The sequence below is a fragment of the Grampus griseus genome (assembly GCF_964374135.1).
Source record: "Grampus griseus genome assembly, chromosome: 17".
Classification (NCBI taxonomy): Eukaryota; Metazoa; Chordata; class Mammalia; order Artiodactyla; family Delphinidae; genus Grampus; species Grampus griseus.
The window spans coordinates 15,080,421-15,105,102 of NC_139011.1; the positions used below are offsets into that span (position 1 = coordinate 15,080,421).

Genomic DNA, 24,682 nt, shown 5'->3' on the forward strand with positions numbered 1-24,682 from the left:
ATCTCCAAGTGTGATTGTGAAAATGTTTATTTTCCCTTTAATTCTGTCATATTTTGCATCATGCATTTTGGTTTTTGTTTGTTTTTCTTTTTATTTTGGTTGCACTGGGTCTTCGTTGCTGCGCATAGGCTTTCTCTAGTTGCTGCCAGCAGGGACTACTCTTCATTGCAGTGCACCGGCTTCTCATTGCAGCAGCTTCTCCTGTTGCAGAGCACGGGCTCTAGGGGCACAGGCTTCAGTAGTTGCAGCATGCAGGCTCAGTAGTTGTGGCACGCGGGCCCTAGAGCTCGCGGGCTTCAGTAGTTGCAGCACACTGGCTCAGTAGTTGTGGCTCATGGGCTTAGTTGCTCCACAGCATGTGGGATCTTCCCAGAACAGGGATTGAACCTGTGTCCCCTGCATTGGCAGGTGGATTCTTAACCATTACGCCACCAGGGAAGTCCGCATCATGCATTTTAAAGCTCTGTTATTAGGCATAAACAAATTGCTATTATGCCTTTTGATGAATTGACTCTTACCATTTTGAAATGTCCCTGGTTCTGGTAATACTGTCTGTAAGTCTACTTTATCTGTTATTAATATAGCCACTCCAGCCTTTGTAAGCTTACTGTTTGTATAATGTATTTTGTACCATTCATTTACTTTCACCCTATTAAAGTGTAATTCTTGCAGATATCATATAGTTGGGTCTTACTTTTTTTATCCATTTTGACAATCTATGCCTTTTAATTGGATTGTTTAGTCCATTAACATTGAAAGTAATTACCGATATAGTTGGATGTAGATTTACTATTTTACTATTTGGTTTCTGCTTGTCCCTCTGTTTTTTGTTCTTCTGTTCTCATTTCCTGCATTCTTTTGACTTAATATTTTTTGGAATTCCCTTCACGTTATTTATTTAGCTTTCTAACTGTGTCCTTAATGCATTTTATCTATATGTATGGGTGCTCTAGGAATTGCAAATATGCATTCGTAACTGTTTTCAGACTGCTTAGAGATAATACCACTTAGAGCCTTGTACCACTTCATATACATTGTAGAAATATTGCAACCATATTTCCAAATTGGTCCATTTGTACCCTCCTTCATCCTTTATGCTTTGATGTCATATGTATTACATCTACATATGTTATAAACTCCACAAGGCAGTGTTGTAATTTTTGCTTTGGACAATCAGGTTTACTTAAATTACTAGGAAAAAGGAAAAAAGTAGTTTTTTATATTTATTCAGTATTTACCATTTCTGATGCTCTTCATTCTTCCCTGAAGATTTTACTTTCCAACTGGTATTTCCTTCCGTCTGAAGAAGTTTCTTCTGCATTTCCTGTTTTGCAGATTGGCTGGCAACACATTTTTTCATAGTTTTTTCATAGTGTCAAACTGAGGTACAGTTTGCCTTCATTTGTGAAGGATAAGGATATTTTTCTGGATATGCAATATTGGACTGACAGCTTTCTTTTTCTTTCCGTATATTCAAATCATTGTTTTCCTTTACTTAATGTGTCATTTTTTTTCCTGACTGCTTTCAATATATTTTTTTCTTTGTCATTGGTTTTCTTTATATTTATCCTACTAAGGGTTCACTGAACTTCCTGAATCTTTTGAAATTTTTGTCTTCCCCCCAACTTTGAGAAAGTTTTAGCCATTATTTATTTTAAAAGATTTTTGGGTCCTTTTCTTTCTCCTCACCTTCTGGAACTCCAGTTATGCATATATTGACCTTTTGATATTTAGCCACAGGTCCCTGAGACTCTGGTTTACTGTTTTTCAGTCCTTTTATTCTCTTTTTCAGATTGGGTAATTTTACTGATCTATCATTATGTTCATTAATTGCTTCTTCTGTCACTTTCATTATGTTTTTAAGCCTATCCAGGTAATTTTAAAATTTCAGGTATTGAATATTTCAGTTACAGAGCTTCAGTTTGTTTTTTTATCATTTCTATTTGAGCATTTTTATTTTTACATCTTCGAATATAATTTTAATTACTACTTTAAATTCCTTGTCTGCTATTTCTAACATTTGAGTCACTTTAAAAAAAAATTGAAGTATAGTTGATTTACAATGTTGTGTTAGTTTCTGGTGTACAGCAATGTGATACAGTTGTACATATATATGCATATTTGAGTCACTTTTGAATTGGTCTCTGTCTATTGTTTTTTATCCTGAAAATGGGTCAGGTTTTCCTGTTTGTTTGTGAAGTAATTTTGGATTGTATCCTAGTCATTGCTATTATTATGTTGCAGAGACTCTGGATTGTGTTTCATTCTTCTGAAAAATATTGACTTTTGTTTATTTGTTTTAGCATGCAGTTAATTGTTAGGCTCAAATTGCAAACTCTGTCTCTTGGGCTGCAGCTCACATCTTCAGTTATTTTACCTTTAACTGAGATTTTTGGAGTTTTCCCTGCACAAGCGTGGTTTACAGGTCAGCCATATATTTGAACCAAATGTGTATACAGAACTTAGGGCTCCTCCTTTCTGACTTTATTCTTTCCAGGATTCCCCTCTCAGTTTCCAGCAGCTTTGGTTACCTTGCACCCTGCCCACTACTTCTTTTTTTTTTTTTAACATCTTTATTGGAGTACAATTGCTTTACAATGGTGTGTTAGTTTCTGCTTTATAACAAAGTGAATTAGCTATACATACACATATATCCCCATATCTCCTCCCTCTTGCGTCTCCCTCCCTCCCACCCTCCCTATCCCACCCCTCTAGGTGGTCACAGAGCACCGAGCTGATCTCCCTGTGCTATGCGGCTGCTTCCCTCTAGCTATCTATTTTACATTTGGTAGTATATATAAGTCCATGCCACTCTCTCACTTCGTCCCAGCTTACCTGTCCCCCTACCCGTGTCCTCAAGTTCATTCTCTACGTTTGTGTCTTTATTCCTTTCCTGCCCCTAGGTTCTTCAGAACCTTTTTTTTTTTTTTGAGATTCCATATGTATGTGTTAGCATACGATACTTATTTTTCTCTGACTTACTTCACTCTGTGTAACAGTCTCTAGGTCCATCCACCTCACTACAAATAACTCAATTTTGTTTCTTTTTATCTGCCCACTACTTCTTTAGGCCAGAAAGACTGAAGTTTTTTTATTAAGAGTTTTAGTTGGTCTACATGTTGTGGATTAGGCCAGAAGCTGTGTTAAATGGGTAGCTCATTTAGTTCCATTCTTCTAAGTGTTGATTCCTCTCCAGAATCAACCTACTTTTGGTCATTTTCCAGTGCTTTCAAATATTTATTTATAGTTATAGTTTTTCTGTGCAGGAGGCTTGGTCTGATAGAAGATTATTCAGTCAGTATTGGAAGTAGAACCAGGATTTCTTAAGCTAAAAATGGTTAGAGAATATGGTGTGGTGATGTACAATCTTAATAGTCATCTTATTTTAAAATATTTAGAAAAGAAGAGAGAAATTATGATGCATGTAACACATACATACACACATAGAGTAACTGAAAGAACTGGTTTTTCTAACTCCAAATTCTGCTTAATAAAACAGTAGATTAGAATACATTTCCATGTAAGTGTACGTAGTTTACCATATGTCAGAAGAAAAATTTTATGGTTAAGATATATATGTAGGGAAATAAAACTTTGGGGTTTATTATGACTGTTTTCAGGGAGGTTAAATTGGCAGCCATGACATTTTAAAACTTGTATAGATTGCTGAAACCTTGGGCTCTTTCCAAGATTGAGTTTTGCTGTGTGTTATACATCTAATGTTTTTAACTTCTTTTTTTTTAATTATTTTTAAAATTTATTTATTTTATTGGTTTTATTTTTGGCTGCATTGGGTCTTTGTTGCTGCTCGCGAGCCGTCTCTAGTTGGAGTGAGAAGGAGCTATTCTTCGTTGCTGTGCGCGAGCTTCTCATTGTGTGGTTTCTCTCGTTGCAGAGCACGGGCTCTAGGCTCGCGGGCTTCAGTAGTTGTGGCACGCGGGCTCAGTAGTTGTGGCTCGCGGGCTCTAGAGCACAGGCTCAGTAGTTGTGGCACACGGGCTTGTTGCTCCACGACCTGTGGGATCTTCCCGGACCGGGGCTCGAACCCGTGTCTCCTGCATTGGCTGGCGGATTCTTAACCTCTTCGCCACCAGGGAAGCCCTTTAACTTCTGATATGTATTTTATTTTCTTTCAGTGAATGTGGTAAAGAAGATAATTTATAGTGTCGAATCCTCAAACTGATCAATTTATGATTCACAATTTTTTATAGATACTTTCCAATAAAACTTTCACTTTCTAGGAAATGTTCCTTTCATATTTACTCTTATTACTCCTTGGGTTCTCTATGATGCAGGAGGCAAAAATCTGTGCTTTGATTTTACTTTAATCTCTGTGCCAGTGGTTTTCTTCCCTGCTCTGTCTCCTTTACTTTATATTTCTTTCTTTTTCTCTATCTTTAAAAAAAATTATTTTTCATTACCTTTAATTTTTTAATCCTTATGGGTACTTGGAAAGACAGATTAGGAATATTGGTTACATTATTTGATTTTTTTTTCCTCTTTACCGCTACACGTTATACATTTGCCTAGCCCTTATCCTTTTGTCTTAGGAGTTGTAAAATATTTTAAATATTTTGCTCAATATGTAAGGAATTTGAAGAAGTAAAAGCAAGGACTCTGTATATTCTCATTATATTGGGAAGGTCCTGCTTGTTGAATTTTTAGGTATTTCAGGATGTTCCAGTCAACTGACAAGGACTTCTCCTCACAGTGTCAGAACTGAGTGATGATGAGAGTAATGCAACTAGGAAATAGTTCTGGTAGGTAACCACTTTTGCATGTTTGCTTCACCAGAAAACTCTGTGGAAGTACAGTGGTATCTTATATTTCTTGTTAAAAATTTGGAAAACTATTTGCATGCTTTCAAAGTAGATTTTGAAGTAACAGTGCTAGTCAAAGAATGGAAAGTATATTCTAAGCAGATGTAAAATTCTACAAAGTTTTAGGATATCTTCATTTCTTAACCGTTCTAAAAAAGGAAAAACTTAAACTTGCATTCTTAGAACTTTCTGAATAATTCAGTAATTGCCTAAACTCTAGGTTTTAGCGTATTTCTTATTGTAAAGCCTTTATGATACTATATGCTTTTTTAGTAAAATAACATTTACAAATATGAATCATACTCCTTTTTATATAGCTTATTAATAGAGATTTATTTGCTTTTTCCTTTTTAAAAACTAAATTCTTCAGTTCTTATGTTGTCATAGATTATAAATAAATATTTTAGAAAATATATATCCAGTTTGTAATGAATTTCCTTGGTCACTTCGGTTGTTTGTACTAAATCTTTAGAGCAGAGCGATCCATGGTTTGGGTTCTTCTGTGTAGGTTATCAGTTACTTCTGTTGGATTGAGTGAGGATAAAGAAGGTGGAATTCTCTGCCATTTTACCATAGCTTACTCTTACTTATAAATGGTGAGTTGTTTATTGTTATGAGATTAGGTAGGTAGATTCTTTGTAACAATTGTTAATTTTTAGGTTTAATGATGGCGCTTGAAGTTACTTACTTTGATGTATATACTTGGGAAAACTTTCTGTGTTTATTATGACATATATTATAAGTAATATTGCTATTTGTTGAATGATACTCTCTCTACTCTTTTGGGTCATTTTATTGTGTAGAATATTCTAATTATCCAGTAGTATAGGTTTCAAAACTCAAAATATTCAGTATATTATCTAGGGATATTAATTAAGGAACATAACACAATCTGGTGAAGTTACTGGTGTAATACATTGCTTTAAAATATTATTTTCCTATTTTTAAAGGACATCTAGGTCTACTTGAGTATTATCAGTGTTTGTTTGGGTATATATTTCTTAAGTCATTTAGGGTTGCCATTTTAAAGAAGGGTAGCTATATTTCTGAAGTTATTTTTTTTTCCACTGTAGTTTGCGTGAACAGCCTCATTATATAGATACAAGGACTTACAAAAAACCAAAAAGCAAATGATTTACTCAGGGCTATAGGGTCCATGGTAGGCCTGTAACTAAAGCTCAGTTTTGTTTTCTAGCTTTGTAATTTAATCTATACCAAGTAATATTTCCTGTATGGATAACTTTGGTCCATTAACCTAAAGATAATTTATGAAAAACTCTGCTATTCTCTCACTTTGTAATTCTGCTGGTATTTTCTTCATTGTAATAAAAAAGAAATCATGCTATAGTAACTAATTCTTGACCACACCCTTTCTTTCCCCTTCAGAAAAATTGGAAGCTCTACCACCCACCCCAGGACAGCTGAGATATGGTAATGGTTCTATAATTGTTAAATATTTGTGCATCTGTCTTTTGGACTTGAAATAACTGTGTTACTCATTAATAGTACAGAAATCATTCCAGATAGAGTGGATTATCCTATTTATTATGCTGAAGCAAAAAGTTTGTAAACTTGGTTTAAGACATATTACAGTATTATGGAATTTCTAAGATTGTTAACCATATCTATTATTGTTTAAATATTGTTACCATCTAGAGATAGAATTATAGTAGAGGTTTTCTTAATTCCCAAGAAGAAGGGTATGTTTAGTTTGGATTTAAGTTGGGTAATTTCAGAACTAGAATTTCTAGGCTATTTTCTTTGGTGGAGAAAATACTCTGATTTGTTCTTTGTAATAAGGAGGAAAGTAAAGTTCATTTTAAACCACGAGGAAGAAGAGCTTTACAATGCTGCTGGTGTGCTTTCTTTATTACGATTGGAATAAATATTCAAGGGCTAACACCAAAGTAATGTAAAATAGTTTGGGATCTTACTATAAAGACAATGGAAGAAGAGAATTATTTAGCGGTGTGGTGAATTTGAATAGGTTGTAAGTTAAAGCTAAATATTAGATGTGATTTGCTAACAACTACTGAGTTAGAGAATAATATTTCCCAAAGGAAACTGAAGAAATTGGTAGGATATCATTACATGCTGGAGAGCAAACTTATGTAATTAAAATGTAGTAGCCAGTTCTTTTTAATAGTTCTTTTTACTCTCAGAGGTAGAATATAATTTGTATTAGAAATAAGTAACTTTTCCGAGATATCAAAACAGTTTAAGAATTCTTTAAGACGTTTCTTTCCCAGGTAATCTTTTTTTATTCTTCTAGCTTGGATTCATACAGTCAATATCCATAGCACTGTATAATGCTATTACCATTTGGGGGGTCATATTGAAATTACCTGCTTATATGGCTGTGTTATCATACCCAAACTTCTTGAGGGCTGGTAACCAAGTATCTTTGTATCTCAAGTGCCCTGTGGAGTGTCCAGTACATGTTTATTTGACTTTCTGAAACTTATAATTTTCCTTTGGAATGAAAATAAATTTTTATTTACAGGACACATTTACTTAGGTCTAAACGTCAAAGCATAATATATTTTATAGTTCCAGGTAATTATTATAGCAGTGTAGCAACATGCCTTGGTTTTATGACCAGGTTTTTACTAAGATAGCAATTAGTCTAATCTTAAACTTAGTTTAATAACCTTGACACCTAATTTTAAGATATTTATAACTAGCCAGTTTTAGAGATGCCATCAAATTAACCCTAAAATGTTTAGTAATCCCAAAGGTTTCATAGCTACTTTGCCATATTTACATTTCAAAGATGATTGGGATGTCTGGAGAGTCTTCTCTCCAGATATACATTTAAGTAGCTCTCTTTTCACTGTAAATGTTTCATATGGTGAATTTTAAAAATTTCATTATATTCTTTTGACATGTCAAATTTGTAATATGTTTTTGAAATTCTGTATGTGTTTTAGAAGCTGATTATTATAAAATTTTGAATGTCTGGTCATTAAGCAGCTGGATCTAGGCAAAAAGTCAAGGAACTAAGTCTAGACTCTTTAATTAAAAAATCCCATTTCATTAATGTGCCACTTGATTTTTATCATCTTTCATAGCTTTTAAAACAATATGCTTAAAAAAAACAAAACAATATGCTTTATAATTTAAAAGATGCTGCTTTTTACCTGGGACATTCTTATATGATAACGAGAAGAACTCTGAAATGACCTAGGATATATACTATTTTCCCCCTTGATCTTAGTCTTCGACAGTGCTTGTGGGTAGAAATGTTTCTTGTTTTACTGCTTATTAGCCTTCCCTGATTGGTGTAAAGTGGTATCAAATTTTCATAACTTCTGGATTATATTTTAATTATACTTTTTGTGGACTTAACTGCATGAAAAGGAAAAAGATCTAAAGGCACTGAACACATATATAACGAATTGGTTTAAGGGACTATTTTTTGGATGTGGTATAAAACTCAGAGCCTTGATGTTTATTTTTAAGAAGTCCTCAGTTGAATGGATGTTGACTATACCTTGGCAAATTTATAGAATAACTAGAATAAAGTCTTAACTATCCCCAGCTTTTAATCTGTTTCACAGTCTTCCTTCAATTCTCTTAATCTGGAATTCTCTTCCTTTCCAAATTAGTTGTCCTCAACTTATTTAACTAATGTTTATTGAGCATCTACTGTGCACTAGGCATTCTGCAATGTGCTGAAGATGTAAATAGGAAAAAAAATGAAGCTAAATATATTTTTAAAATAGGTATTAGTTCTTCCTAGTTACACTTCTGTTTTCTCAGGTCATTCAGATTATGTACTAGATAAATAGGGTGAGATGTGCCTTTGGTAGGAAGAGATCAAGTTACATTTTCATTTAAATCAAATATTGTTTGTTTTAGTTGGTGAAAGCTATCAGGGATACTGATGTGTTGAGGGGGGAAAGAGGACTTTGAACACAGATGTCTAAGACAGATGAGATCATCACATTTTCCTAACATTTGTTTAAAAAATGGTTTAATGAATATAAGTGCAGATAGCTTCCCTGATATTTGATTCAGAACACTTTTTATTATTTCTAATATGGAGATCAATTTTATGGTATCAGTAGTTAGGTCTAAGAGAGAAAAAGATTGATGTCAATAGTAATTTAACAGGTAAAACATGGTACTTGTGTATTTATTTGTTCTGTCATTAACTGTATGTAATTTGTACGTGTGTGCATTGCCAATAAGGAAATACAAAAGCCTAACACAATTAATTTTACATGTTATGTGTTTTTTATTTTGTTTTTTCCCCAGTATATCTTCCACCAAGTATATAAACAGAGGAGAAGCAGAATCTTTTGTCTATGGGGAATGGAAAGCAAATTCCAAAACTTAAATCTATTTATGAGAGTTTAATCATATAGTCTGTTTTTGTCATTTTAAAATTATAGAAATCTTAAAACATATTTTTCTGTTTTTGATGTTTTTCAGTATTCATCCACAATGCGATACCTTTCATAGGGTTTGGCTTTTTGGATAATGCAATTATGATTGTTGCAGTAAGTTCTTTCAACCCTTCTATTTTGAGTTAATAAAGAAATTAATGTGGTCTAAATTTTCCTAATAATTTACATATTGTAGCTATAAAGTTTTAATTAATATCATAATGAACAAGGCTATTTTTAACTATATTTCAGGTTAATTAGACTGTAGCTCAATTTTTAAGGCATCATATCTATTAATCATCAAGACTTTTGGTAAAGCATTGACAATAATAAACAAATATTTATTGGGTCTGTATTACTCTGTTCTAGTTTCAACATTCTTACTAAAGAATAAAGTATGTAAAATTTTCTAATGTTCTTTAATTGTATCAGCAGTTCTCATCATGTGTATGTTATTAATTAGTTCCTTGTCCAGTTTTCCCATACAAAAATGTTTTAAAGGGTGTTTGGATATACAGTCTATCCATTTAACCCAAAGATGATTTAAGTTTCAATTCAGAATACTGTGAATAATAAACCCTCCAGTCTTTGTTCCATCGTAGTGTTAAAAAGTTCTCCTTTGCTGAAGTCATTTTAATTTAAGGTCGTTTCTTACTAGTATTGTTTAGTCTCAGGGATGGCTGATTTATCTTTCTTACTCTGCTGTGACACTTTTTGTCACTAGATACCAATATTGGATCCAGATTATAAAGTCATGATGAAAATGCAGGTCTTCTGAAACTGCCCAGTGCTCTATCCACTTCTCTTCAGTGACTCAAACTTTTAAAAAGTTCTGTAAATTCTAGGTGTTTTGTAGGAGACCGCTCAAAAAAGAAATGGAATGATTTTAGGATTATTGAATGTGAGGGAAATATATTTGAGAGATGCCAGGGGGTTTTTTGTTGTTGTTGTTTGTTTTTGTTTTTTGTTTCGGTGTTTTGGAGGTCACATGTACTATAGATGGATATAAATAGAATATTTGGTTTCAAAATAGGGATAAAAGTATAATTTACATTGTATGCATTATAAAATTTGCTTAAAGAATATCTAAAATTGGTTCATTCAAGAATGGTTTTCTTTGGTATGTAGTCTCACCTTATGTTCAGATTGATAAGGTGGGATCAGATACCCAGAAAGTCTAGACATTCAGCTGGTTGAGGAAACACAGGGTTCACACATCAGGAAGGCATCTTGCTCCTTAAGCAGTCACAGAAGATACTGTAGCATGCACATAATTTGAAGGTGATAAGCACCCATTGGATACATAATTCTTTAGCAAAGTAGTCCGGTAAGAGACTCTAAAATATAATTTCAAAATGCTAGTTTTTTTGACTGATTATGACATTTTCCTATTATGTATATAAGAATCAAGTTGGCTATTTTATATATCTGTGAATATGAGAAACTTGTTCAACCATACCACACTACCTTTTCTGAAATTACTAAAACCTTGAGTTGGTTAGATTATTTAAATAGTTAATGTAAATAAAATCTAATTGTAATGAAAACCCGACTATGATGAATTTAGAAGCTATAGTTTAAGGTCTGATGTGTTCTTGAATAGATTATCTGAATTAAAGCTTCTCTGTTTCAGTTTTGCACTCAATATTTTAGATTCTCTTTATTGACAGCTGGTACCTCTCATTCTACCATCTTAATAATCATTTTTTTTTTCATCTCAGTTGGGCAGACCTTAGATATTCAAATGATGAAAGACTGTCCTTGCTACAGGGAAGTGTTGAGATGATAAATTTTGCATAAAGGGGGTGCAGGGAGATTTTGAAGAGATATCAGAATAGGGAAACTGGGTAGTTTCTTAGATCTTGAATAAGACCTTCACAGTATGGTCTTATATTTCTTTGAAATAAATATCTAAAGTAACAGATATCTGTGTTTAAATACAGATACCAACAAGACAAAACAAATAGAATGACCACATTCTAAAGTCAAATTACTGTAATGTTCCTATTTTGTATTACTCAGGCCTGTGTCTCATTATTAGTGTAACTAAGAGTGGACTGTTTTTCCAGGCCTGAGATGGTTGACTCTAATTCAGTAATATTTGTTTTTCTGGTTTACATTGAAATCCAGTTTCAGGAACGTATCACCCGTTTTTTATTTATATAGTACTGAAATAAATAATTAAACTACTGGCTTAAACCTGATTAAGAGTAATAGGTATGGCAAAAATATTATCCTGTGATAATTGCAAAATAATTCAAGAACAGTTAAATTTTCCAAAGAGGCTTTTTAATAGACTGCTAAGACTAAAATCCATAAATAATATAACTGTAGGATCTATAAAAAGGGAAATAAGTGAACATTATTATCTTAAGAATGTTTTTCACCTTTTTTTTTTAAAAAAAACAAAACAAAACACTGATTGCCTCCAAACATTGTAGGATAGCTATGACTGAAGATAGTGAGTCAAGAAGATATTTTATTCTTCTTTTCTATCATGCCATTTGATGTTTTTTCTGTTAGGTATACTCTCTTAACTGCTACCTAGTTGTAGTCATGTAAACAAATTCCTATATAACTTCTCATTGTAGGTTTGACCTTTATTCTTGGCTGCTGTTCATACTAAGCTTTTGATTTCATAGTTTTTTATTATATTTTTATATTATTGGGATTGCTTTTTATAACATATTTTAGTGGGTTTTGGGGGGATTATTTTTCTTACAATTTAATTAGGATAGAGTTGATTAAAATTCTAGCATAGATTAATCATATTAAGGTGATGAACCAAGTATAACTTTAAGACAACTAGTGTTAGATTTATTTATAACTTCTACCTCAACTGTTAACATGAAATTTGATGTAACTGTGGGAAAAAGGAAGGGAGTGGATAGTCCATTGCCTTCAAACCGACCTTGACTTTATGTGAGGCTTTTCATGCTGTTTGAAGGATCTTCACGTTTCTTAAATTCAACCAAATGATTAAGCACTTAAATGCTTTATAAATACATGTATTGGCAAACAGATTTTTTGGGGGTCATTTCTAATGATTCATTGCTGTTAAAGATCCTGTATTTATTTTTTTATACACTATAACTGTCAAGTGCTTCTCTTCTGTAGTAATGCTCCTGACTTTTTGGGTTCCATATATAAAGCTACTTCTTCATGCCTGTTTTCTTCTTCAGAAATCTGTTTCTTTGGGTATCTTTACAACCTTGTAACTTTAAGTGCCTGGGAGACTTTTGTACATCACGCTGTTTGGTCTATACTCTACAAGAATTATATTCTAAAGGAGTGGAATCAACAGGCCTAGGGGAAAGAAAATTGAGGAAATTAAACTTAGCTTCTCTTCAATTTTATAAATAATTGAGTAATACAATATTTCTATATTCCCAGATAGGACATTCTTTTTTTTTTTCCTCCACAAATATCATTGAGATTTGTAGGGCATTCTTTTTCTTTCTCCGTAAGTACTATAGAGATTTTTTTTTAAGTTTTAGAAATTTTCAAGCATCAGTATTCAAGAGAGCTTTTGAAAGTTAAGTCCACTTATGGCAGAATTGTGTAAGGATTAGAAATGAATTAGCACAATAGATGGTAGGATTTCTTCTTTATTCTATGTAATAATCCATTAGAATGGTTTAATCTTCTTCACTTCAGTTCCTTCTCTTTAAAGTAGAAGGAAAAATACGAGCCCCTCTTTTCTTTAGAGAAATGAGATAGACATAGAAAATCTTAAACTCTCAATAAATTCAGTGGAAATACAGTGGAACCTCATTTTTGCTGTAGGTCTATTGTATTAAATGCTATTATTGCTTATAAATGAATCATACAGTCTCATTACTTAATGGTTAAAGAACTAAGTGTTTTAAGGATAATTTTTGAAGTCTGATTTTTTGGGTCCCTAGAAACTGGTTTTGTCTGTCTTTTAAATCTTTTATAGGGTAAATATCAATAGTATAGTTGTATCATTCAGAATTTAAAATGTAGGTGAGTTGGTTGTCTTTGTGTTCAAAAGCATTAAAACAACTTTCTGTGGTAAGAAAATATAAATTCTAGATTATTAATGATGAATTATATTGCTATGTGTGTTGCTATTTTTTATTTTTATGAAAGCCTAATTTTAATAAATAAACTATTGATGTTATTTCTGCATGACTGCATATATTGGGTTGGCCAAAAAGTTCATTTGGGTTTTTCCATAACCTCTTATGGAAAAATCTGAATGAACTTTTTGGTCAACCCAATATTTAATAATTAAGTGAATTGCTGTAGTATATGTGTATATTTATGCATATTTTATATATATAATTTTGCTGTGATAACATTGATTATTTTACCTCTTTTTATTAATGTTTTGCTATTCTTTGATAGTCACTTCAGTTTTAATTTTTAAGATTAATTTCTTTGTAATCATTTTTCAGGGAACCCATATTGAGTTATCTATTGGAATTATTTTGGGAATTTCAACTATGGCAGGTATTTAATAATAGTAATGTTATTATTCCATTGTATATTTATGAAACATTTTAGTAGGTTAGGTTTAGAAGAGGATACTTTATTTGAATGAGTTTATTCACTGAGATGTCTCTTAGTTTATCTACGTAATCCTATTCCTCTATTTTTTAATTTTGTATATGTAGCATATATTTTTCTGAGAAAGTTTAGGTACTTTAAGTTAGTTAATGGGTAACAATAATCTACTACATTGACTATATTAAAATTTTTTTCTCTTAATTCAGTGTTACCCTAAAACCTTCCTACTCTTTTTCTCTATCAAATTATTTATTTTCAAGTTGGGCAGAAAAGTCAAGGAAGGAAATACAAGATTGAAAATCTAATTTGGTTCTGTCTCCTTCTTTCCCCCCAAATACCACTGTATTCTTCATGATGGTGACGTTTGGGAATGAATCTGTGTTGTTTTATTCTATGGAACACATGAAGTGGATGAGTTAATGAAAGAGACATTTCCTCTCCTTGATTTTCTTGAATGTCATAGCTGTACATATAGCTTTACTCTTTAACTTTCAAGTATTCAAATTCCCTTAAATATTATCTGAAAGTTAAACTACAAAATATTGTACAGGTGTTTTAATACTGAAACCAAAATGGAACTGGCTGCCACGTTAGAAAACACCTACTACTTGATGGAGGTAGAATACTATAATCTCAGAAATATAGTGTTCTATTTTGGAGATCTCAAGATTCAGAGCTGTCAAATGAACTACTTTGGATATTGTCATTGTAGTTTAGAAATGTGATAACTCTTCCAGACCAGTGCTTTATTGATTTTTCTGACTTCTATGTAATAATTCACTTGTCCATTTTTCATTTTTTTAGCTGCTGCTTTGGGAAACCTTGTGTCAGATTTAGCTGGTCTTGGGTAAGTTCATTCATTTATTCATTTGGGCATGTGTGTACTTGCTCTCTTTCTCTTCTCCATTCTCCTTTAATTGAGAAGGATTTTAAAAAGGGACATTTATTTTTGCACGTGTGTTTTATAACTAAATTTTTAACTTTAATGTTTCTAAATCAATAGCACTAAATGTTTAAATCTTTGGTGTGCATCAAATATAGATGTCTCGCTCACATCCCAGTCATGCAGAATTAGTGTTGCTGGGGATGGGACCCTGACATTTGTGTTTAATAATCTTCTCAAGCAATTGTGATATGTGCAAAATTTTTTCTAAAACTACCATAAGGTAAGTTGAATTTTCATTTACTGAAGTGTTTATATGTATTTTATAAACATTTCCAAGGGTGAGACAGGACTAAAAGTAAGAACCTCTATCATTATTTCACCCCCACCCTCCTCCCACTAAACCCAAAGATAAGAAATATGGCTCAAATGTGAGGATACTGTCTGGGCATGTTTTCTAGAGAGAGGAATTTTCAGAGAATAATGGCCAAAACATACAGGGACTCGGCTAGTTTTTGCTCTTTTTATTCCATGTGGTAGGAATGATGAAACAAACTGAGGATGCCTACTTGGAAAAGGCCAGCTTTCTCTCTTTCTGTTTTTACATTCTCTCTTCTAAGCGGCAGATGGCCTGGGCTGCTTCCTGAGCTTGGGGAAGCCTGGGAAGTATAAATTAGACTAAGTTGGCATTAATTTTTGTGATAAACATATTTTCTCTTGCTCAGTCTTTGGTTCTGTTTCTTCCTTTTTTGGTTCATTAGAATGGTAAGTTTTGAGATTTGGATCTGGGTCTAGTAGAGGTCTACTTAGCCCTATAATCTGGAGGAAAGCAGCTTTAGGTACTTTATATAGACCCAACTCTATACATTAGACTTCTGCACTGGAGTTTGGGGCCAAAGCTAATGTTCAAAACACAGTTTCTTTGTTTTGGGCTGAAGCAAAAATTTTATATTCCTGGAATTCCTGACATAAACCTATAATGATATTACCCCTTAAACATTCTATTTCCCAGTTTCCAACATTAAGGTTAATAATTATAATATTATATAGCTACTGTGATAGCTTTCTATATTTAATAGAATGAAATGATCTAATAGATCTCTAAGACCATTTGGTTTTAGATTGTATCATTTAACAATTATTTTTTTATTAGACATAAAGATTTGTTGGGAGTCTTATATTTAAGAACTACTTCTCTGCCTTTTGAAAATAGCATTAGGTAACAAATACCACATTTTATCAATCTTAGTTGCACAGGTTTTTAGAACTTAACATATCTGACATTGGGATCTATCTTATAATTGATGGTATGCATAGTTTAATTGGGAATTTTTTTTCTTTCTTACAGTTCTTAAAGTAAGATTGTATCCAATAAGCAATGGCAACTTAGAATTGATAAATACTTGAAATTGCCCTGAAAATCGTAGGCTGTTTTTCTTAGTATATCAATCTGATAAATTTTGGAAATTTTTGTTTTCTGATGATAGTTATTAACTTATATGTTAAAGTGCTTTGCTTTGAATTTGGAATAAATGTATAAATTATAAGTGTTGTAAAAATTTTTATATACCTTGAATTGTTCTTTTTAAGGTAATGGTAGAGAATAATTAAGTTAATTAATTTACCTGTATATTAAATATGTCAGTCTGAAAAATTTTAAACCAAATATATTTATACACAATGAAGATGAAAGTTGTAAAAGAATGTTTATACCATTTCTAGAGTGCCAATTACAGGTATAGAATTATCTTATCTTTGTAGTAATTAGTTTTTCCTATGTGAGGACATTGTGTTTCTCTTTAAAAACTTATATTCTGTCCTCTTGTATTTTTAAAGACTTGCAGGCTACGTTGAAGCTTTGGCTTCCAGGTTAGGCCTATCAATTCCTGATCTCACACCAAAGCAAGTTGACATGTGGCAAACACGTGTTAGTACACATTTGGTGAGTACTTTATATGGCTTATGACGGTGAATTTGGGTAGCCAGAGCAAGACACTGTATTCAGTCCCTTGAGAAATTTGAGGCTAAAATTGATTTGAGTGCAATTTTTAACAGAAACTGTCCAAGCCTTGGCAGGTTCAGAAAAGCAGTAATTTTTTATTGACTATTTTTGTAGGTATACTTGATTTTCGAAAAATTCTTTATATGATTCAGTTACTGTTGAGGAGTATCAGTTATGTGCTGAGACTGAAGGACATAAAATGAGTAATAGACTATAGTTCTTTTTAAGGATTGTGTAGGTAAGGAACCAGACATATTAAATAAATTATAATTTAGTGTGACATATTCAGTAATAGAATTATGCACCTGATATAGCAGAAGCACCAGGAAAAGAATTAACTCTTTGTGGAGAGAAATTTCTTTTGGTGTGGAGATTTCTTGGTGAGTATTAGATCTAAGCTTATTTTGAAATTATTGATGAGACATTTGCTAGGTGAATGAGAGAATTCCAAGTATATTGACTAACAAGTAGAAAAGCATGATGACTAACTGGGAGTTCCTAGCGGAGAGAGACAGACTGCATCTGCTTGGACCCTGTCTGTCTCCCTGGTACCTAGCATAGAGTTTGGTATTTTGTAGATTCTCAGTAAATGTCTGTATGAAGACATAAAACTTAATTCAAAAGTGTATAACCTTAATAGTCATCATAGGAATGCATCATTTAAAAATCATTTATAAAAATTAAAAAAAAAATTTTAATGTAAGTGAGATCGCAGAAAAATTGTGTGTACATATACATATAAATATATTGCAGTGGGTATACAGATATTTGCAGTTTTGTCTAGAATAGATAGCATGGCAGTATCCTATGGTTATGCACAAATATTCATATTATTTGATTTTTAAATAAATCATTGAGGAAGAACTATACACAGATGTGTTTATTGTTCTGTCATTTGCAATGGTGAAAAAGTAGCAATGATTTTTAATGGTAAGGAGAGCTTGAATTCCCTGGTGGTACAGTGGTTAGGACTCAGTGCTTCCATTGCATGGGGCCCGGGTTCAATCTCTGCTCAGGGAACAAGGGTCCCACAGGCCACGCGTTGTGGCCGGGAGAAAAAAAAAAAAAAAAAAGAGCTTTACGTAGATTATAGGCCCATCAATTCAGTGGAATTTAGAAGTTTTTTTATTAAGTTTATGAAACAGTTTGGAAAGGAGTTTATTATAACATGGGTGACTGTGGGGGGGGAAGGAATAAGGCAGAAAACAAAGCTATGTTTACATAATGATTAGACCTACATATAATTAGGTGTACATGGGGATAAATATTGAAAAGGAATATATACAAAGGGCAGCAAATCCAAATATATTGAGAGTACTTGGTGAGATATTTCCTTTCTTCCTATCTCTGACATTCTTAAAAAGTGTTTTTCTACTTGAATACTTCTTTAATGTTAATTTATTTTTTAAAATAAATTTATTTATTTATTTTTGGCTGCATTGGGTCTTCATTGCTGTGCGTGGGTTTTCTCTAGTTGCGGTGAGCGGGGACTACTCTTTGTTGCAGTGCGCGGCCTTCTCATTGCAGTGGCTTCTCTTGTTGCGGAGCACGGGCTCTAGGTGTGCTGGCTTCAGTAGTTGTGGCATGCGGGCTCAGTAGTTGGCGCATGGGCTTAGTTGCTCCGCAGCATGTGGGATCTTCTCGGACCAGAGCTTGAACCCGTGTCCCCTGCATTGGCAGGTGGATTCTTAACCACTGCACCACCAGGGTAGCCCCTCTAATGTTATTTCTGTGGCAATTTGAAAAAAAATTTTTTTTCCTTGTTGCTTTGAACTTTACATATTATTTGTTCTAGAACCTTTTGTACATTATTATTATATTTAAGTTACTATGATCAAAAGAAATACAGTCACAGTTGAATTTTTTAGTACATAGTAATTTTTAATTTTTATCAGATACTTAAGCAAGGATTCCTCTTACAGGGGTAAATTAACTGTCAAAAAATCTTTTCTTTTGTTTCCATAGGGCAAAGCTGTTGGGGTGACTATTGGCTGCATTCTAGGAATGTTTCCTTTGATTTTCTTTGGAGGAGGTGAAGATGATGAAAAACTGGAAAAGAAAAATTAACTCTCTTAGGATACCTATAAAAAGATGTAAACTAATGTACCTCAATTATTAAATATGCTGTCACAACATTTAGGAATTAAGACAGTAACAGTGCATAGATATGGGATCAACTAATTCAGCATGTATTATGGAAAACACTAACTTATTGTGGCTTGGTTTTCTTGGGACATCTTCTTAAAAAAAATTTTGTGTAAATTGTTGAAATGCTTTTTCATCAATGTCAGTCAACATTTTACCTTTTCTTTTTCTTTCTTTATATACCAAAATACCATTTAAGTATCAGTCATTGATGTGCTGTGCTGACTTGGGGTTTGCCTATTTGTTACTTACCACGTGTACATGCATGAACGCATTTTCTGTTGTTGTTCCCTTATAGTTACAATTCAACCTTAAGATTTTTTCCAAATTACTTAAGATGTTTAACATCAGTTAAAGATTTTTTTTACTCTTTTTGGCAACATCAATTTTGTACTGTTTCACAGTAAACATTTACAATCATAATTTCAGTCATTTAAAAAAAACTCTCACATCTATTCAAAATGGACAGAGACTTTAAGTATTTTAAGTACCTATCACTCATTTTAATTTTCAGACCTCATTGTCTCAAGAGCCGGAGATTAATCAGGGTGAACAATTATGTGGTCTCTCTACTACATAAAACCATATATGTTAACAAGTGTATTATTTTGAATTGTTTTTTTTACCAATTTAATTTCTCAGTTTTGAATAATTACATAGTGATTTCTGACTCCTAAGGGAAAGTCATTATTTTAGAGTATTTTGGGTTTTTTTGTTGTTGTTGTTGTTTTTGCGGTACATGGGCCTCTCACTGTTGTGGCCTCTCCCGTTGCGGAGCACGGGCTCCGGACGCACAGGCTCAGCGGCCATGGCTCACGGGCCCAGCCGCTCTGCAGCATGTGGGATCTTCCCGGACCCGGGCAAGAACCCGTGTCCCCCTCATCGGCAGGCGGACTCCCAACCACTGCGACACCAGGGAAGCCCATTTTAGAGTATTTTTAATGGGGATTGTGGAATTAATGTGTGAACTAAGGGGTTTGACATGACACTTGGAAAATTAAGAGGCTAAAAAAATTTTTTTTCACATTAGTATAAAATGGAAACTGTCAAGAAGGTTTATGGTATGAGTGGTGAAGTTGAGGTGATATTTGTAAGGTTAATAAAATACAAATAATACTGTTTGGGAAGGCTTTTCCCCCCACAAATGTCTTCTCATCTGAATTGAGTGAGTTTGAGTACTCATAATTTTGACATTGTTATATCTTCTTTAGCAGATTTTATTTCTGGATAACTTCTTTTGAGGTGAAAAATAAATATTTTATATTTTGCTTTTTGCTATATATAGCCTAGTGGTCAAAAGACATATGAGGAGAAATTCTTGCTCCCTTTTTTGGTCCCTTTTCTTTTTTTGTGGTGTTTAAATCATATTTTAGATTGAAGTTACTTATGTCCAGTCTTGTGTATCTGATTTAGGCATAGATAGGATTCATATCTATACTTGTGAATCATAAATTTTAATTTTATGAACCTTAAAGTTTGTTAGCATGTGGTCTGTTACACAGGCTAAAAAATTACTCTTAATTGTAAGAGTTGATGAACACATCATGGAGGAGAAAAACAGAAATTAAAGTTACTATTTGGGCCACTGAAATTATTTATTTTGCTAAATAGATGCAAAAGAAGGGAAACTTAAAGATGGCTCTATTTATAGCTACCTTATTTTTAAAGTTTTATTAGCACATATTTACTTTGAGGTTTTATTTTCAGAGGAGCTGTTTTTTCTCACAAGGCAATTTGCCATAAATTCTCTTCTGTGTACTTCAAAATGATTTTAGTGGTATCCTTTAATCATAGATTTTTGAGGGAAAAAATAAATCATAGAAAATAAAAATATAACATTCTTATTATGTACAAATACTATGACAGTCTCATTTGATCAAATTAGAATTATAAAACTTAACGTTTTAAATAGAACTGTGGTTTGTATCTTCCATATAATACCACAGACACACCAAAATTTTTTTTTATTATTTCAGATGATAGGATTAGAGTGATTATTTTAAAAAAAAATTTTTTCTTTTTGGTAAATGTTTAAGTGTTTTTGTCCCTAACTGTAATGCCAGTCCTTTCTGTTCTCTAAAAACATATTTTATTGTGGTGCTTAAATTTTCTTTTTATTAATTAAATCCCATATCCAGAAACTTTGCCTGTGAGTTTAGAAAGGGCTTTTGATTAGTGCTTTCATTTTTTTTTGCTCGTGAAAATAACCCAGTCCTACAGAATCTTTTTAGCTGAGCGTCTGTAGAATTATTTAAAATGTCAAAATATGGAATATATAACCTTCATATTGAAAAGTATTTTAATCTATGGACACAATAAAAATTTGCATCATTCAGGTAATTAGTTAAAAAAAAAAATGGAGCCCTTTTGTCCTTAACCTAAGGTACACATTTATTTCAAGATCTTATTTTATATACTAGTATGGTGCTTTGCACAAAGTGACTTCTGAAAAATGGTTCCCTTTAAGATAGTGACTTCATATAATCATTGTTTCATATTACTTGTCACGAGGAATTTTATTTCAGATTGAAACTGGAATTCTTATTTCTCATATTAGCTATTTCTTTTTTGGGAGCAACTATAACTATGGTTAAATGCAACATGAGCTGTGTCAGTACTCTTCATTTGAAATTCATATTGTCTGTGTATTATGATTTATTGACTTGTTTATGCATGTAAATTAGGTGCATTTTGTTGGCACTGTATGTTAAATGGTGACCAATGTTTTTACAAAGGAATCGAACAAAGAAAAATACATTTTAAGAAATTTTGGAATGTGGTTTTGATTTTGAAATTTGATTTTCTTCTTAATCTCAGAAAACCCTGGTTATTCTGTAGCTTAAAAGAAACAGGATTAATAAATGCAGATTTGTTACAGGGTTGTAGCAATGACACTGAGACAGTAAAATGGAACTATTTACCGTTTCCCTGAAGGCCACACTTGAGATACAACATTACACATTATGAGAGAAGGATGATTCCCGTATTGAGATAATTTGATCTTTAATAGGATGTCAAAAAAGCTTTAGATAGAGAGATTGGCGATAATTACACTGCTGGGTATTTATTTACAGCAGAGATATCCAAGCCTTCTATATAATAACACCTCATTTACTTTACTCTGTTTTTCCAGAAGATTAATTTTGAAGGTAATGAAAGTTTATCTTTTACACCAAAAGTTCAGGTAAACCATTTTGAAGTAAATCTTCCTAATTTTAGAATTATATTTTCTTGCCATCTTACGAGCGTATTAAATGTAATATAATGTAATCTTTTTCTTAGTGGCTAAGTGTCATCTTTATGGACATTGTTATTGTGCTGTAATGCAGTACCTTGGGAATCTGGTTTTTATAGTTTTTCATTTTCCTCCCATTTTTTTGCTGCTGTCACATCTGGCAATTGCTGTCTCTCTCTTTAATTTTCTGCTTCTTTAATTTGCTGCTTCTTAGAAGCTAGATAGTCAGTCTTACCATAAATTATTTGGGAAATATTAGAAAACAATCTGTGGAGCCTGAGTGAGATGATGATGTTGTCAATGATGATGATGATGGTAAATATAATGTTAGCTCCCTTTTATTAAGTACTTGTTTGTTGCTATGCACTGTAGTATTTTACATACATAATCACATTTAATCACTGTAATAACAATGTTAAGTTGGTGCTGTTATCATCCCTATTTCATATCAGATGAACTGAGACATGGAAAGGTTAGTTTGCCCAGGGTGTTACTATTCATAAGCGGACTAGAGTCTGGTTTTGTCCAAGTGTGAAGTCTGTGTTCTGTACTTACTATGCAGTTGGGACATCAGTTGCATGGACTCCGTAATGTCTGTTCTCTGTTCAGGTTCCTTCCTGCCTCTATATTTATGGAGTTATTTTCTCACTTACAACTTAAGGGAATTGTACTCAAAATCTCCAAGTCCATTTAAAAACTCCTGTGTTTTTGGTTGCATATTATGTACTAGGAACTGTTCAAGGCTCTGAATGAACAGCCAGAACATCTGTATTCTCATGAAGGTTATTCTGTGGAGGGCATGAGTTGGGGAGGAGAATATAGGAAAGCAAATGTACACTTAAATAGTGGTGATAAGTTCTGCAGAGATAAATGAAACAAGGCGGGTAGAAAGTACCGGTGGTCATATGTGGGGGCTTATTTTTATACAGGGTGGTCAGGGAAGACCTGAAAGAAGTGAAAACATACACAACACAGATATCTGGGAAGAGAAGGTATCACACTACATTATAGGAAGTTGGTGTTAAGAAAATCCCCACCATATGAAATATATTTCAGTTTGGAATGCATTGTAAGATTTTTTTTTTTTTTACTGAAGTATAGTTGATTTACAACATTGTGTTAGTTTCAGGTGTACAGCACAGTGATTCAGTTTTATATATTTTTTTCAGATTCTTTTCCCTTATAGTTTATTATAAAATATTGAGTGTAGTTCTCTGTGCTATACAGTAGGTCCTTGTTGGTTATCTATTTTATATATAGTAGTGTGTTTATGTTAATCCCAAACTCCTAATTTATCCCTCCCTGTCTCCTTTCCACTTTGGTAACCATAAGTTTGTTTTCTACGTCTGTGGGTCTGTTTGTTTTGTATATAAGTTCATCTGTATCTTTTTTTAGATTCCACATATAAGCCATATCATATGATATTTGTCTGGCTTACTTCACTTAGTATGCTAATCTCTAGGTGCATCCATATTGCTGCAAATGGCATTATTTCATTCTTTTTTATGGCTGAGTAGTATTCCATTGTAGAAATATACCACATCTTCTTTATTCATTCGTCTGTTGATAGACAATTGGTTGTTTCCATGTCCTGGCTATTGTAAATAGTGCTGCAATGAATATTGGGGTGCATGTATCTTTTCGAATTATGGTTCTCTCCGAATATATGCCCAGGAGTGGGATTGCATGTAAGAAGTTTTCTTGTTTGTTTTGATTATTCATGTTTTCTGAATTAAGCCTAAATATTAATATTTAAATATTAAGATTAATACCCCTGCATATTACAGTAGTAAACGGAAATGACTCAGAAGCATGGGGAAGCTATCCTAGAATTCATAAAGTCAGTGGATAACCAACCTATCAGCAAATAATTTAGGGTTTTGTTGTGTGCTCATAATGAAACCCTACTAACAGATCACTTGTTTTTACCAAAGCAATGAATGTTATTGACATATGGGTTGTAACACTGAAATTAGTTTCTCTCCTCTAACATTTAGAAATGATGTAGTAATTAAAGCAGGAACTTGTAACATTTTAATTTTGAAGCTTCCGAACTTTCAGGATCTATTGATCTTATACTGACAGCCGTATGAAGCACATGGTGTTTTGTATTGGTATTTATATGAAATTTTATAATGTCATACATAGGTTAATGCTATTGATAAGTTTATGAATGAAAGAAATTTCAGCAATTTTTTATTGACTTTTAAAGCTTAAAAAGATGGAGTAAGCATATGATAGATTATATAATTTCTCCACAACTACAAGTCAAACCTTTGTTTAAATGAGTAAAATGTGAGAATGGTGACTGAAGAGTTAAACTCAAAGGAACTACTTTCAGGGGGAGATGGGGGGAACCCTCAAAAACTGTACTGTAAAGGAATTTTCTGTGAGAACTGTGAAATTCAGTAAAGATTTGGTATCTGCTAATAATATGAAGGCTATACATTTATATAGTGCTTTACCACTTATAAAATATTTATGCAGATGCAAGATATAAGTGGAGTTTAACAGAGGTAGTTGAGTCAAAGAAAGCTGTTAGGCACCTTAATTAAAATTAAGATTTTTTCTTTTGCATATCAACCTCCCCTCCCCCACCATTCTTGCTCTGCAGTATCGATTCTGCAGTGTGTCTGTATCTGTCTCCTTTATGTCTCAAATGTATTTTTTCTC

The 24,682-nt window shown here is 32.7% G+C and overlaps 1 protein-coding gene across 1 annotated transcript in view; it reads left to right on the forward strand.

The window, feature by feature from the left end:
• TMEM65 (transmembrane protein 65) overlaps positions 1-24,393 on the forward strand; it is a 49,710-nt gene extending 25,317 nt beyond the window's left edge. The window contains exons 2-7 of the mRNA XM_082674898.1: positions 6,207-6,251; positions 9,258-9,325; positions 13,633-13,687; positions 14,549-14,591; positions 16,464-16,569; positions 18,595-24,393. Of these exons, the coding sequence (XP_082531024.1) occupies positions 6,207-6,251; positions 9,258-9,325; positions 13,633-13,687; positions 14,549-14,591; positions 16,464-16,569; positions 18,595-18,696 (419 nt within the window). The 3' untranslated portion in view covers positions 18,697-24,393. The remainder of the gene's footprint in view (positions 1-6,206; positions 6,252-9,257; positions 9,326-13,632; positions 13,688-14,548; positions 14,592-16,463; positions 16,570-18,594) is intronic.
• Positions 24,394-24,682: the final 289 nt, after the last annotated feature.